This window comes from Rhagoletis zephyria, unplaced genomic scaffold (assembly GCF_001687245.7).
Source record: "Rhagoletis zephyria isolate East Lansing unplaced genomic scaffold, Rhagoletis_zephyria_1.1 Rzeph_scaffold_00241, whole genome shotgun sequence".
Taxonomy (NCBI): Eukaryota; Metazoa; Arthropoda; class Insecta; order Diptera; family Tephritidae; genus Rhagoletis; species Rhagoletis zephyria.
Genome location: NW_016157325.1, coordinates 304,873 through 318,556, shown reverse-complemented (window position 1 = coordinate 318,556; position 13,684 = coordinate 304,873). Strand labels below are relative to the sequence as shown.

Genomic DNA, 13,684 nt, shown 5'->3' with positions numbered 1-13,684 from the left:
TTTTCCAACAACAAAATGCGTGCTACGCAGCAACTTTACACCTAAAATGCTACGCAAAGTGAGTACCCGTAAAGTTTTGGTAATAACTCCTATGAATTGACAACTTTTTTCACCCCAAAAAACCACAACAGTTATTTAGGGTCTCTGGCCGAAACTGTTTTTTTCCAAATCAAATTCGACGAGGTAATGCAATACAAAAATTCGTTTTTAAGTATATATATCGCCTTTTCAACCTGCAAAATCAGCCCATAAAGCGCAAAGAACCAATAAAACCGCTTTCAGAATATATTCTTCAAAAGTTGTTTTCAATAGCTGCCTGCTAACTACGCTTAGTTCCTCAATGTTCTATATTTCGATTAAAATCGCAAAAAAAATGTAGATATTCTTCCTTTTCAATCTGGCATCGCTAACGCGAAAGCAGCCACCCCTTGGAGCATGTTTATGATGTCTGTACATATGTATGTTTACGCATAGATACGAACAAATATCCATACCTATTTGCGTACAGCTCTATTGCACGATAATTGCTGCAGTTTTCGCTTCGTAAGGTATACTCAAAAATGGAGCTTGCGCATTTCACGCTTAACGTCATGAGGAATGCTTACGCAGTGTTCGTGAAAAAAGCGGGCTTATCCGATAGTCTTGGAATATGTAGTTATGTTGAGATTTTATTTTGTAAAAATTTTTATAAAAATTTTAAATCTTAGAGCTACAACTAATACTTTGATAGAGTTGCATGTAACTTTTAAACGGGAAATGAATAGAAAGCGTGTACAATATGAATAAACGCATATGTAATTAACTGAAGTGATAGCAATAACTAGAACATCAACATCAACAGCACTTTTTTGTGTAATAGAGCACATACAATTTTTATAGATATACATACATATGTTCATTTGATGTCCTGTGCAAAAAAGAGTGCTTAAAAGTGATATGACCAGAAAGATGAGCATTTTCATATTATAAAATCGTAAAAGCAAACGTTTGCATGACAAGCACCTGATCGACTAAAAGAATACAATGGTTTACGGATAAGTGATAATCTGAGTATCTACTTATGTTTGTATTCCAAGAAAAATAAAACGTCGTGGAATCTAAAAAGTAATAAGTCTCTCGGTGATTTTATGTTTGTTTGCAAGAGAACACGGGATCTTTTAAAAGTATGTATTTAGAAATTATAGCTGGGCTCAGTTTGACCAAGCAAAAGCTCTACAGAAAACAGATTTAATAAAAACTGGTTTAAGAGTAATGAACTGTAAATGCCGGTTTTCGCTATGTCAAATTCAATGGCAGTTTTCGTCAAATAAGTGAAAATACGTTCTCAAATGGGATTGAAAAGCGGTTTAGCGATTGATTTGGATCAGGATAGGTCTTTGGTCGTGTACATGCGCTGCTAAATTGGCTATATGTCAGTTTTTGGCCGATAATATCATCGGTAAAGGTATGGATAAAGGAGATAAAGTTGTGTCAAAATATGTCGCCAAATTTTGGCGTCAAAGTATGACATAGTGAAAACCAGTCTTAAGATTGAAATTGTTATTTAATGCCTATTAAAAATATATGTATAATAGAATTGCCATTTGACTTGTGGATTAACAGTTATGCAATAAATTTGTTTGGCCTAAATTTAATAAAAAAATAAAGTTATGCACAATAACGCAGAGCAAATTTTTTTCAGGGATTGGTACGAGGCCGAGGGATAGCTCGTTAAAAACTATTACATTAAAAACAAGAGTTTCGTTAAAGAGCCACCCTAATATAAAGCATAGATACATGCGCATATACATGTGAATGAAATTGTAGTCACGGTATTTTCGAGTGTATCAAGAACTAATAAAATTAGAGAAGGGAAGCCTTTTCATAGTGGCTGCGTTTCTGTATACATTCCGGATAATCCCATTTCACAGCCACAATAAACAGAATGCGTTTGAAATATACGTCAACGTATCATCAGGAACGTTCTAAAGGATAAATAAACAAAAAAGTTTTCCAAACGTTCAGAATGAATAAAGAAATGCAGCCAGTGTGTTATTTCTTTGTTTTTACATATGTCTGCAATTTATCGACATGTTTAAATTGCTACGCCTTAAAAATGTTTTATTTTAAGCGCGCGCGTAAAGCAGAGGCTCCTTTATTAATGAAATAAAGACAGTCGCAAAAAGTTGTAACGCGGAAGCACCACGACTTTCTCAAGACATTGAAGAAATGTTCTGATATTCATACTCACTTACATATGTATGGAGAGTTGCCACTGACGAAAAAAATACTTACCATTCGCTTGAAAAAAATCTACCAAATCTGGAAAATATCTACCAATACCTTTTATATAGATTTGCTCAATTTTTTTAGTTATTTCTACAAAAGATTAAAATTGTTTTATTAAGGAACTTTTTATTTATCTAATGATATGGTATTTGAGATCATAACGGGTGATTTTTTAAGAGCTTGATAACTTTTTTTTTTAAAAAAACGCATAAAATTTGCAAAATCTCATCGGTTCTTTATTTGAAACGTTAGATTGGTCCATGACATTTACTTTTTNCGAACCGAACACTGATTTTGGTAATAAAATTCAATGATTTGCAAGCGTTGCTCGTTAGTAAGTCTATTCATGATGAAATGTCAAAGCATACTGAGCATCTTTCTCTTTGACACCATGTCTGAAATCCCACGTGATCTGTCAAATACTAATGCATGAAAATCCTAACCTCAAAAAAATCACCCGTTATTTATGGCAAATCGGTTTCCTTCTATCAAAACCGGAAATGATGAAACTAAAAACAGCAACGAAACTTCATTATTTGAAAAAACTGCAACTGTAGTAATTATAGACAAATATAGTGATTGGAGATTTTAATAATATTTATAATGTTTTTCAAGTAAACATTTTTGCTACTTTTGTATGCATAAGAATATTGTTTGTGCTTTAACCAAACCCGTAAAAATCAAGAATCCAAGCTATATATGTATGTACAACATTTGCAATAAAAAATTTCGGAAAATTTTCGAAATTTTTACTCCGAATTTTTATAAAAGTTTTGAGTTTACAGTTTTATAGCCTATTGAACTTAAGTATAACCAACAATGTGGAAGCAAAAAATTCCCATTGATTTAAAATTTCTTTGTTTAATTACGTACTTGTCCAGTTTTCATTTTATCTAAATAATCATTTAAAATATTTTGGCAACCGAAATTTTTGAATGGAGCAGGATATGTTCGCCTTTAATTGATATATGTACATTTGAAAGGTCCAAACAAAAAAATTTCCAAGATAGGGTTTGGGGCACCTTCCAAAATTTTTCCTCTTTGGTACCAGCACCTTATGTTTCTAAATATAAATTTAGAGGATGCTCATATTGTACTCTAGATGTAGTGTGTACATATATTAATCCAACAATTGGTTAAGCAACCTAAAAACCTTTCAAATTTAAATTATCTAAAAAATATCACAAGCTTCAATTGTCATGGCAACAGTATCTTTTTAAAAAAATCACCAGTTTCATAGCGATCCAAGCGTAGCGTATTTCCAGGTCATTGAGCACCCTGTATTGGTTGCAGTAGAAAACTGAAAGTTGGTTTATATATTACAAATATTAAAAGGAAAAAACTAAGGGAGTGCCCGGTTTTCTTGTAAGCAAATTTTTTTGCGAATACAAAAATTGGACCACTTTAAATGTACAAACATATGTTTTTATGTATACATATATAAAGTGTGCGCGCTTTAGTGCAATAACGCAAATTAATGCAATAAGGTAGGCTAAACTTTTATAACAAAACAATAACTAAGAATAATAAAGCGGAAATAAAAAGTTTTATTTGTATTCAAACAAAATACTTTAACAAAAATCTACCAAAATGAAACTAAGTTTACCTTTTTACTAACCCAAATTTTGTCTACCAAATTTGGTAATAATTTACCAAAGTAGCAACCCTATATATATGTACACATATATGCACCTAAAATGTAATCTCTCATCAATACCTGTTGCCATAATGAATTTAATATTTCAGTTCTTCAACCTGGTTCTCCTATAAATGGAAAATATTTAAATTTGCATCTCGGTAAATACAAGTACGTGCGCACATGTACATATACAATACATTCAAACTTAATGGAATAATAATAAAAATCAAACAGCTATCGATTTGTTCGAAAACTAAACGCGACTCATTGTTTACATATTTAGTACCACGAAGCACATAAGGAAAAAGTGACGATTTAGCTATACAAAAATAATTAACTAATACAATTGATTTGAGGTGTGGGAAATTAATATTATATGATGGTTTAAAACCATTTAAGCAAAAATAACAGCATTAATGAAAATATATGTAAATTTACCGACCCCTGCGAAAAATTGTTTTATCCACTGTGATATGAAATAAATAATAGTAACAGAAAAATATTGTACAAGTTGACCTTGGACAACATAGGGGTTTCATAGCAAATTGAAAATTTGGAGATTCATCGTTTCACTTTTGTATTTTTATATTTTTTATTTGCCAATCAGATAATGTAAACAAAATACAATTACTCCTAAAGCGCTTCAAAGGGACAGCTAAATTTTTGTGAGGACTTTCTAAGCAAATCAGAAAATATGTTTATAAAACAGTCACCGACTATCACTCGTGTCGAGCAGACGTGTTTATCGCTGTCATTTCGCCCCGAGCTCAGTTTACGACTTCTAGTTGTGCATTAAGCGTTTCGCCCTCTTCCTCTCTGAATTGAGCTGTTAACTAAATTTTAGTACTTCGTAGTACAAAAATAAATACACAAATTTTACTGTGGTGCATAAGACGCGGCGCCCCCCGGGCCCCCCAATCTTGGGACAACAGATTTGCCCCACTGGCCTCTGATCCCCAACCAAAACGAAAAAAAATTAAAAAAAGCATTGAGACTTTCCCTAACCTTCCATAAATCGAAACAAAAAATCTTAAATACATAGTGGTATCTTCCGCTGATGACAACAAACCATTAATTAAATACAATCGTTTTGCAGTTCATTCAGCCTTAAAATTAATATGTAATACCATGTCCCCACCGGAGCTAACCACGTAGTTATGGCTACTGAGTTGGTTATCCCGATAACCCGCTTGATTTAGCGTAGTTTCGCCATATAAAAATGACAGCACTTAACCATTTCACTGAGATGGTTAAAAGCTAACCAACTCGAAACCACGTCGAGAGTCTGATACAACCCTGTGTTTTCCTGCCATCTGTGGGTCATTAGCGTTAAAATGTAAAGAATTCGTTCCCTACTAGTGTTTGGACTCAGCTAAAATCAGATTAAATTTACTCCGGTTTTTAAAAAAATTTGAAATCAAGTCTTCTACTCCGCTTGACTTCAAATCTATTCCGTTTTTTCATTCATGTTATGCCCCTCTTGGGGCCGTTTTTTGAGTGTTCACCACCGGTTTAAGTAAAAAATTGAAAGTTAGCCAAATCTCACTGTTAAAAAGTAACTTTTTCATAGCAATGCGCCAATAAAGTAACTTCGTTATTTTTTGATGTATGGCTGTTCAAATTGGCGGATGCAGAACTTTACTTAAGTTGTTAAAAAATATATGTAAAATGAAATTTATATAAAGTAGAAAAGGTTTTTTTTTTTTAAATTAAGTGTTAGATACGTTCTACTATATAGAAAATGCTAAAAATTACCTAAATTGTAACATATCCTTACATTGCCTCGCGTACTTATTTTGCATGAATAGAAAATATTTTAGTCAAATAATTAATGTCAGAAACAAAAATTCAATCTAATACGGAAATTTTGTTTCTGCTCCGATTTTTGCAGGAATTTATTCCTGAATAGATTTTTGGAAGTCCGAACACTGTTCTTTACATTTGTACTGTTTTATAAACCTTAAACCGCAGTGTGGACAGCAATAGTTAGTGAGGTGGTTAAGTTCGATTTGAGATGGTTAACTTTTTGGTGGGGACATGGTATAAGGATATTATCAAAATTACCGAATTACGTGATGGCAGTCTGTGCCTATTATTAAAAGACAAACTGACTGCTGAAAAGTTCAATCGTACTAAGTTTTTACACGGTGTCTGCGAAGAGAATACAACGTATCACGACAAACTAAACTACACTAAAGGCACAATATATGCCCCATGCTTAATCGATCTCAATGAAGACGAAATTGTTAAAAACCTATCTGACCATGGAGTTGTAGAAGTGTATAAGTTTGCAAAAATTATAGACGGAAAACCAAAACATACCGGGGTATGTCTCCTCACTTTTGATAAGTACCATCTTCCCAACCGCGTGGATGTCACATGGCATTCAGTCTTGGTCAGACCATATTTTCCTAGCCCAACGCGATGCTAAATCATACAGCGAAACGCTGCAGCAACCCAAAAACGTGTGATCAATGCAATTTACCTCCTCACACCCCAGACATATGCACTCGTACACTGTGTGCAAACTGCTCAGGAGAGCATCCCTCTTCTGACAGATCTTGTCCAAAGTTTCTACAATCAAGAGAGATTTTAAAACTGCAAGTACAAAACAAATGTACAATGAAAGAAGCAATAAATCTATACAAAAATCAAATTCCTTTAATTGTCGGTGGCCCTTCTTTCTCCTCTCTTATTAGAAACCAAACCATAAGGAATTGCCAAAAACAACATTCAACGCAAACTGCACAAAACGGAAATCAAAAAAGACCACTCGAACAACAACAACAACAGCATTTATTCTTCCACAAACCAGAGAACAAAACACAATCAGTGACAATTTCTTGTGTGACCTTCTGTCGCAACATATCACTCAGTATCAAAACTCACTACCTGCTCAGGACAATATTGAAATATCTTCTCAAAACAACAATCAACTCGAAAACAATAATACCGCAAATAGCTCGACTAACGAAAACCACTTTCTGCCTTCAAACTACTCAACAATGAACAACATAGAAAATATGGAAATCGAAAAAACTCAAAACTCTATTGATACAAACAATTTTAGATTTTCCAGTCCCACTTCTCTTTCTAACAACCTTCACTCCTTCTCATTAGAAGATCAATCGGGAAATGTTTAGCTATTTGTACAACGATTTAGGGGCGCGGGCGGAGGGGGACGGGGTGTGGGCCCCACAAATCTCCCCTAAACGAAAGAGGATTGACGCCGCTTTATGAAAAGTCACCCCTCCCCACCAACCCCTCCCACAGACCTCTGTGGAGCTGTTTGAAAATAGGGGAATTTTAGATTTTTTGCAAGGAAAAAACAAAGTTAAACTTGCGTCCGAAGAAGGGGGGTGAACACCTTTTGCAGAGAGCACCTTTCTGCGTAGGCGGCCTTCGGCCGCGCTTAGGGGATTATAACCCTTACTACGTAGAATTCTCCTTTCTGTGTGACATAACTGGGGCTACCGCCCAGTGATGTAACCAGGACGAGGTAACTAGAATTCCCTTTCTGTGTGGTAAACCTGGGACTTCCGCCCCAGTGATGTCTATTTTGGTTACTGGGTGTTTTATAAAAATATCTTGTATATAAAAATGTGTATACAAATTTATAATAAAAATTTGCAACAAATACCATATTTCGAACCGACATTATTGTTAAATTAGTGCACAGATTTAGTAAATTAAATTTTTGTAAGAAAGCGTGAACTGTTATCTACAAGTGTGTCTACAAGTTTTTTGATTCGATTCACGCGTTTGGGCACAGCAACCCAAAATCGTTGTACAAATTCATAAACAGTACCCGATCAATCTTCTCAATATTAATTACTCATACATTATATATATGTGTATATATATATATTTATATATGTGTATATATACGTACATTAGCATAACCCTAGAATACAACTTGCTAAACTTTTTCCAATGATTTCTATACTGCAATGGAACGTCAACGGATATTTCAATAATTACCACTAGATACAGCTAATTATAAAAGAACTGAAGCCATCAGTTTTATGCTTACAAGAAACGCATAATCGCCATAATTTCAATCCGAATCCTCCAAATGGCTATAACGGGTACTTTTTTAATCCCCCTCAGAATAAATACAGCAAACAAGGTGTAGCCATTCTGGTAAAAAAAGACATACCGCACAAAATACTTTTTACCGATGACTCCTTACCCAGTATTGCAGTAGAGATAATTCTAAGATCAAAAATAACACTAGTTAACACCTACATTCCACCTAAGCAACATTTCTCCTGTGTAGATATTTTTCACATTCTAAACAAATCACAAAACCCTATGCTTTGGTTGGGAGATTTTAATTCCTGGAGCCCAATTTGGGCTTTACTAAGCACCAATATTATAGCTTTAAACGACGGCAGCCCCACACACTTCTCCACCCACCAGACGTTCACACACGTAGATGTATCTACATGTTCCGCCAATATTTACCCAAGATGTACATGGAATGCCCTCAACGACCTCCACGGAAGCGACTACTTTCCGCTGTTAATAGAAATCACAGGACAGACAGACACAACTGGAAAAAAATTCAAGCCCATTTTTTTAACAAATAAAGCTAATTGGGGAAACTATAAAGTACTCTGCTCTGAACTATCTGCAAAATATGTTGTTTCCAATAATACTAACCAAGAGGCAGCTCTCATTCGAAAAACCATTTGTTCAGCAGCTCGCTCCTCCATTCCTCAAACAAAAAACACATGTCAGCGTCGGTATAATCCATGGTGGAATAGTGACTTAGAAAAGTGAAGAACGCTAAAACAAGAAAGCTGGCATAAATTTAAAAGAACGCGCAACTTATTAGATCTTTTAGCTTATAAACGCGACAATGCCATGTTCAAACGTGAAACCAAAAAGAAAAAAAAAATAGTCAGGAAAAGTTTACCAGCAACATTAACCCGAAATCCACTTCCCAACAAATTTGGCAGGACATAAGATGTCTGTCTGGCACAAAAAAACAGAAAATAATTAATTGCTTAAACACCCAAAGTGGCATCATCAACGACCCAAAAAGCATTGCAAACGCGTTTGGTACTTACTGGAGTTCCTACTCCAGTGACTCGAATTTCAACAATCAGTTCGTGACTGAGAAAAACAAATGTCCAAACTACACTTTGCACCCAGACGAACTTAATAATTCGGCCAGACTCTTAGAAATAGATACATATCTCCATTGACGAGTTCGATGACGCAGTATTCAACTCTAAAGGCAAAACACCCGGCCTCGAAAGGACTTCATATGCAATGCTAAAAAATATCCCAGAGGATCTTAAAAAAAGAATTGTTGTACTTTATAACAAAATACTCTCCGACGGCATATGCCCTCAAAGTTGGAAAATAGCCGAAATCGTTCCAATACCTAAACCGGGTAAACCTTCTGTAGAAATAACCAGTTTTCGGCCTATTTCACCCCTCTCATGTTTAGCAAAAACCCTGGGTCTCGACTTTGAAAAGGCTTACGATCGCATCGGAGCTCATATAGTTTTAAAACAATTAGCAAAGTGGAAAACAGGTCCAAAGATATATACTTTTATCAAAGGTTTCTTATCCCCCCGAAGGTTTCGTGTTGAAGTGCACAACATATTTTCCCACTGCCTACCACTTGATAATGGAGTCCCCCAAGGCTCCCCCTTATCAGTGGTCATATTCATAATAGCATTCAACGAAATCAGCCAAATGTTATCCAAATATCCAGTTGAGCATTGCATGTATGCAGACGATATCTTAATATTTTCACGGCAACTAGACCTTACCAACGTTAAACAAACTTCCTCTGAAATATTGAACAATATATTCAATTGGTCTCTTACTTCGGGAGCTAAATTATCCTTACAGAAATGTAGCATCTCACATATCTGTTGTAAAAGACAATGTGACAATTTCAACTTTTCGTTTAACAATATAAAAATACCAACTGTAAGTGAACTTAAAATATTAGGACTTATATTCGATTCTAAGTTTAGATTTAAGAATCATTGTTTTTATATAAGAAACAAGCACTTTAAAAGGCTAAATATCATATCATTTATTCAGCCAAACACACTTATCAATATTGCGAGATCACTATTATTATCTGTTATCGACTATGGACTTCCAATCTACGGACATCACGCAGGCAGCGAATTAAAAAAAATCTATGCGCCATACCATACCGCAATCAGACGCAGTCTACGAGTGTTTCCCACTACAAACGTCAAAAACATCCTCGCCGAGTCTGGAATGCCACATATTAACGAACAACTAGAGAATAATACACTGCGGCTCATACCCAAGATATACCACGGCTCCAACCCAGCGTTGTACAAAGATTTATGTTCAGCCATTCGACGCAAACGGACATTAAAGAAACCTTCAACTATACATACAATTTTGCAATATGCAAACAAACTCGACATAAACCTTAAATCGAAACTTTCGGTGACCAGCAAGTATCCACCATGGGCTCTAGACCCTTCTGTTATAGAAGACAAATTGATGAGCCTCAACAAAACTTCCACAAACAGTATCGCATTCAGACAACTTCTCATGCTCCGCGAAAACGAACTTAGGTCAGAAGGGTGGAAATTTATTTACACAGATGGGTCAAAAAATCTCCACAACACTGCAAACGCAGCTGTTTTGGATAACTCAAAAACCATCAATAAGGGACTACTGTTGTCTCCCTGCTCAGTCTATACTGCTGAAGCATATGCCGTAAAATAAGCAGCTCAATGGTCCACGTCATCTAAGGGCAAATATGTAATTTGTACTGGCAGCCTCGCAACAATTACAGCTGTACTAAACACCCGCAACTTCCCATCCCTATCCACTAAAACTAAATTAGTTAAAACTAATGTGGATTCCCGGCCACAGCGGAATTCAAGGTAATGAATCTGCCGACAAAGAAGCGAAAGACCCCACACAAGCTCCATGTCACTTCGTCAAGACTATAGAAAACAATGACGTTATCCGATACGTAAAGAACTATTCAAAAAACAACGTAAAGGCTACATGGTATAATTACAACCACCTCTAATGGTCCATAAACCCCGATCGCGAAAAAGCTATATACCCTTCCAGCTGCAGCATTCCGGAAATCAAAGTTTTCACTCGGCTCCATTTAAGCCATTGTACATTAACGCACCAATACATTCTTCAGCGCAACGCAACCACTGGATGCCGTTTCTGCAATGGTACAACTACGTCTACAGAACATATTTTGGATCAATGCTCTGCCTTCCGCGCATTCAGGGATGAATACTTTTCTTCTAGCCCTTCCAAACTTCTCAAAGAACTGACAACAGATAATATAAGAAAAATATACAAATTTATTTGCAAAGCTCAATTAAAGCATCTTATCTTAAATAGAGTGTTACTTTCCAAATATGTTTATACACATTCTTGTACTGTAAAAAGACATTCACGCAATTATATACTTATGTTACAATTTATAGATTAATATTAGCCCACATCCGAAGGCCCTGTAGCTAGTGCTGTTATATTCGTAGGTAGTATAATTATTTATAATTATATTCCCTTTTAGTAAATAAATAAATAAATACATTTTTATAAAAATCAAATGAGGGTACTCCGGGGTACTTTTTTATCATCTACGGTATAATTATTTTCTAATTTTATATAACCCTGTTAAATAACTACAATTTTAAAACTGTTACACGTAAACTAATGAAAAAATAAAAACTTACTTGTAAATAATCCTTCTTTAATATAAAAATAATTTTAAAAAGTTACTTTTACACAGACTATAATTAATACAGGACTACCGCGTATGACCGATTGAGGTGCCTATGCCAACGATATGCATTTGGCAAGTTACGGGTACTCTAGTAACATAATGCAAAACGTTGCTTCCTAACTAATGTGACCAACTATTTCATAGCTCAAAGAAATACAGGTTAGGTTGGGTTAGATTAACGCCGCGAGCCGATTACCAAATTTCGAATGCGGCTAATTTCAATCCCTGAGAGCTCAGTGTTAGTTAAGAACAGCGAGCCAAAATCCTTCCATCTTAGCCTCGCGAAGGTTGGACAGTCTAAAAAAAGTGTGGAGATGATTTCGCTTCATCTTCCTCTTGACAGCTGATACAAAAGGAATTAGTTGAAATTCCTAGTCTTACCGAGTGAATATCAATCGCGTAATGGCCTGTCAGAACCCCCATCGCTAGCTCTTGAGGGGTGACGTGGTATTCGGCACCTTTAAGGAGTATCGATGGGTCACTCGTTAGTATTTTAAAGTGTCTTATAAAAACATTTTTTGCAGCGGAGAAACGTCTTCTTGTCCTCGTTTGTTTATTTTATTATGTATGTAATAAAATATGCGAGTACGAAGTATACATGTTAGTCTCGCGCTCACCGAGCACACACTAGACCCAACCATCCAAGAGTGTACCGCAGGAGGAAAGAGGCGTTCCTAGTTGCTACTTATCTGGGGATAACGTGTTAAGAGTGCTTGTCCAATGCCAGGTTATCAGCCAGCCACGCAGTTTTCCGCGATGTCACTGTGTCCCGGCTCCTAAACTAGAAGAAGTACCTAAGAAGTATTCTGACACGATGGATAAAGAAGTCAGATATTCCTTTACCGAATTCTAACGCATCATCATATCCTTTAGCAGTGAGTGTACCGCTTCCTTGATGGCAGCTATTTCCACCCGAAAGACATTGCATAAGTCCGGAGCCTTAGCAACCCCGCCCTACGCAGTCCTCTCTTGAGGGAATATAGGTATAGAGAGCTTCTGACAGAGATTTCGGAGGCGCTGTAATCTATGTGCTCAGGGCGGGTCTTGAAATATATTACGCGAGGTCACCGAGGGGGGCGGGGGGATAAACATTGCCAAAAGTGGGTCACGTAGTATGGGTATGTTCCCTTAGGCTGGTTTCAACCCCGATATTATGAATAGAATTGCCTATTGCCTCTGGAGTGACATTGTTGAGGCTCCCTCGATATCGAAGAAGGCCCCTAATGCGTGAAGGCTTCCTATGACCACTTTAGCAATATGTGGAGAGTGGTATCCACCGACCTTACAATAGCATGTTGAGCTCTTGAAAGATAGTCACGAGGAATTGTGTTTCTTATGTACACGGTCAAAAATTTGGGTTTAATTTTTAAACTGCGCTGGGACTACTGCCTTTTTTAATCTTTTATAGTCTACTTTTCAAACCAGTCAATAGTTTTAAGCAATTTTTAATAAAAGGTTTAAATTTTAGTCCAAAAAGTTCGTGGTTCAAAAATCAAACCAAAATGTTTTAATTCAAGTTTCTAGGCTTCATATATAGAAAATTTGGTTTAAATCTAAACCGAAATAGAAAATGTTTGCACACAGCGCAATGTGGTGTTGATTCAAACTCAACATATGAAAGCACATTTACATGCGTGGCTGTAGTCCAAAAAGTTTAAAATTGAAACCGAAATTTTTAACCATGTACAGGTCTATCCATCTATCTTGCGGTTTTAGCAAAAACGAAGACAGACTTAAAGGCTTAAAATCCCTAGGAGAAACATTAGAGCCTTTCCTTTCTTACGGTTTTAGCAAAAACGAAGACAGACTGAAAGGCCTAAAATCCCTAGGACAACCAGGAAAGCCTTTCCGGCCGTCAGAATGAACGCAACACTAACTACCCTCCAAGCCTTGGGGATGTACCCTCTCCTCACGCAGTTCGCAAGTATGTTGCAATTGGTCTCCGGCGACTTAAATGGTTTGAACGAATTTATCGCCCAAGCCATGTTACGATCGTCCAGAAAATC

The 13,684-nt window shown here is 36.1% G+C and overlaps 1 protein-coding gene across 1 annotated transcript in view; it reads left to right on the top strand.

Moving 5' to 3' along the window:
• Positions 1-561: 561 nt before the first annotated feature.
• The window catches only part of Nep3 (M13 family metallopeptidase neprilysin 3), a gene marked incomplete at its 3' end in the record, with an annotated part of 293,210 nt that continues 280,087 nt past the window's right edge, over positions 562-13,684 (top strand). Inside the window, exon 1 of the mRNA XM_017609640.1 lies at positions 562-1,163. Coding sequence (XP_017465129.1) covers positions 1,128-1,163 — 36 coding nt within the window. The remainder of the gene's footprint in view (positions 1,164-13,684) is intronic.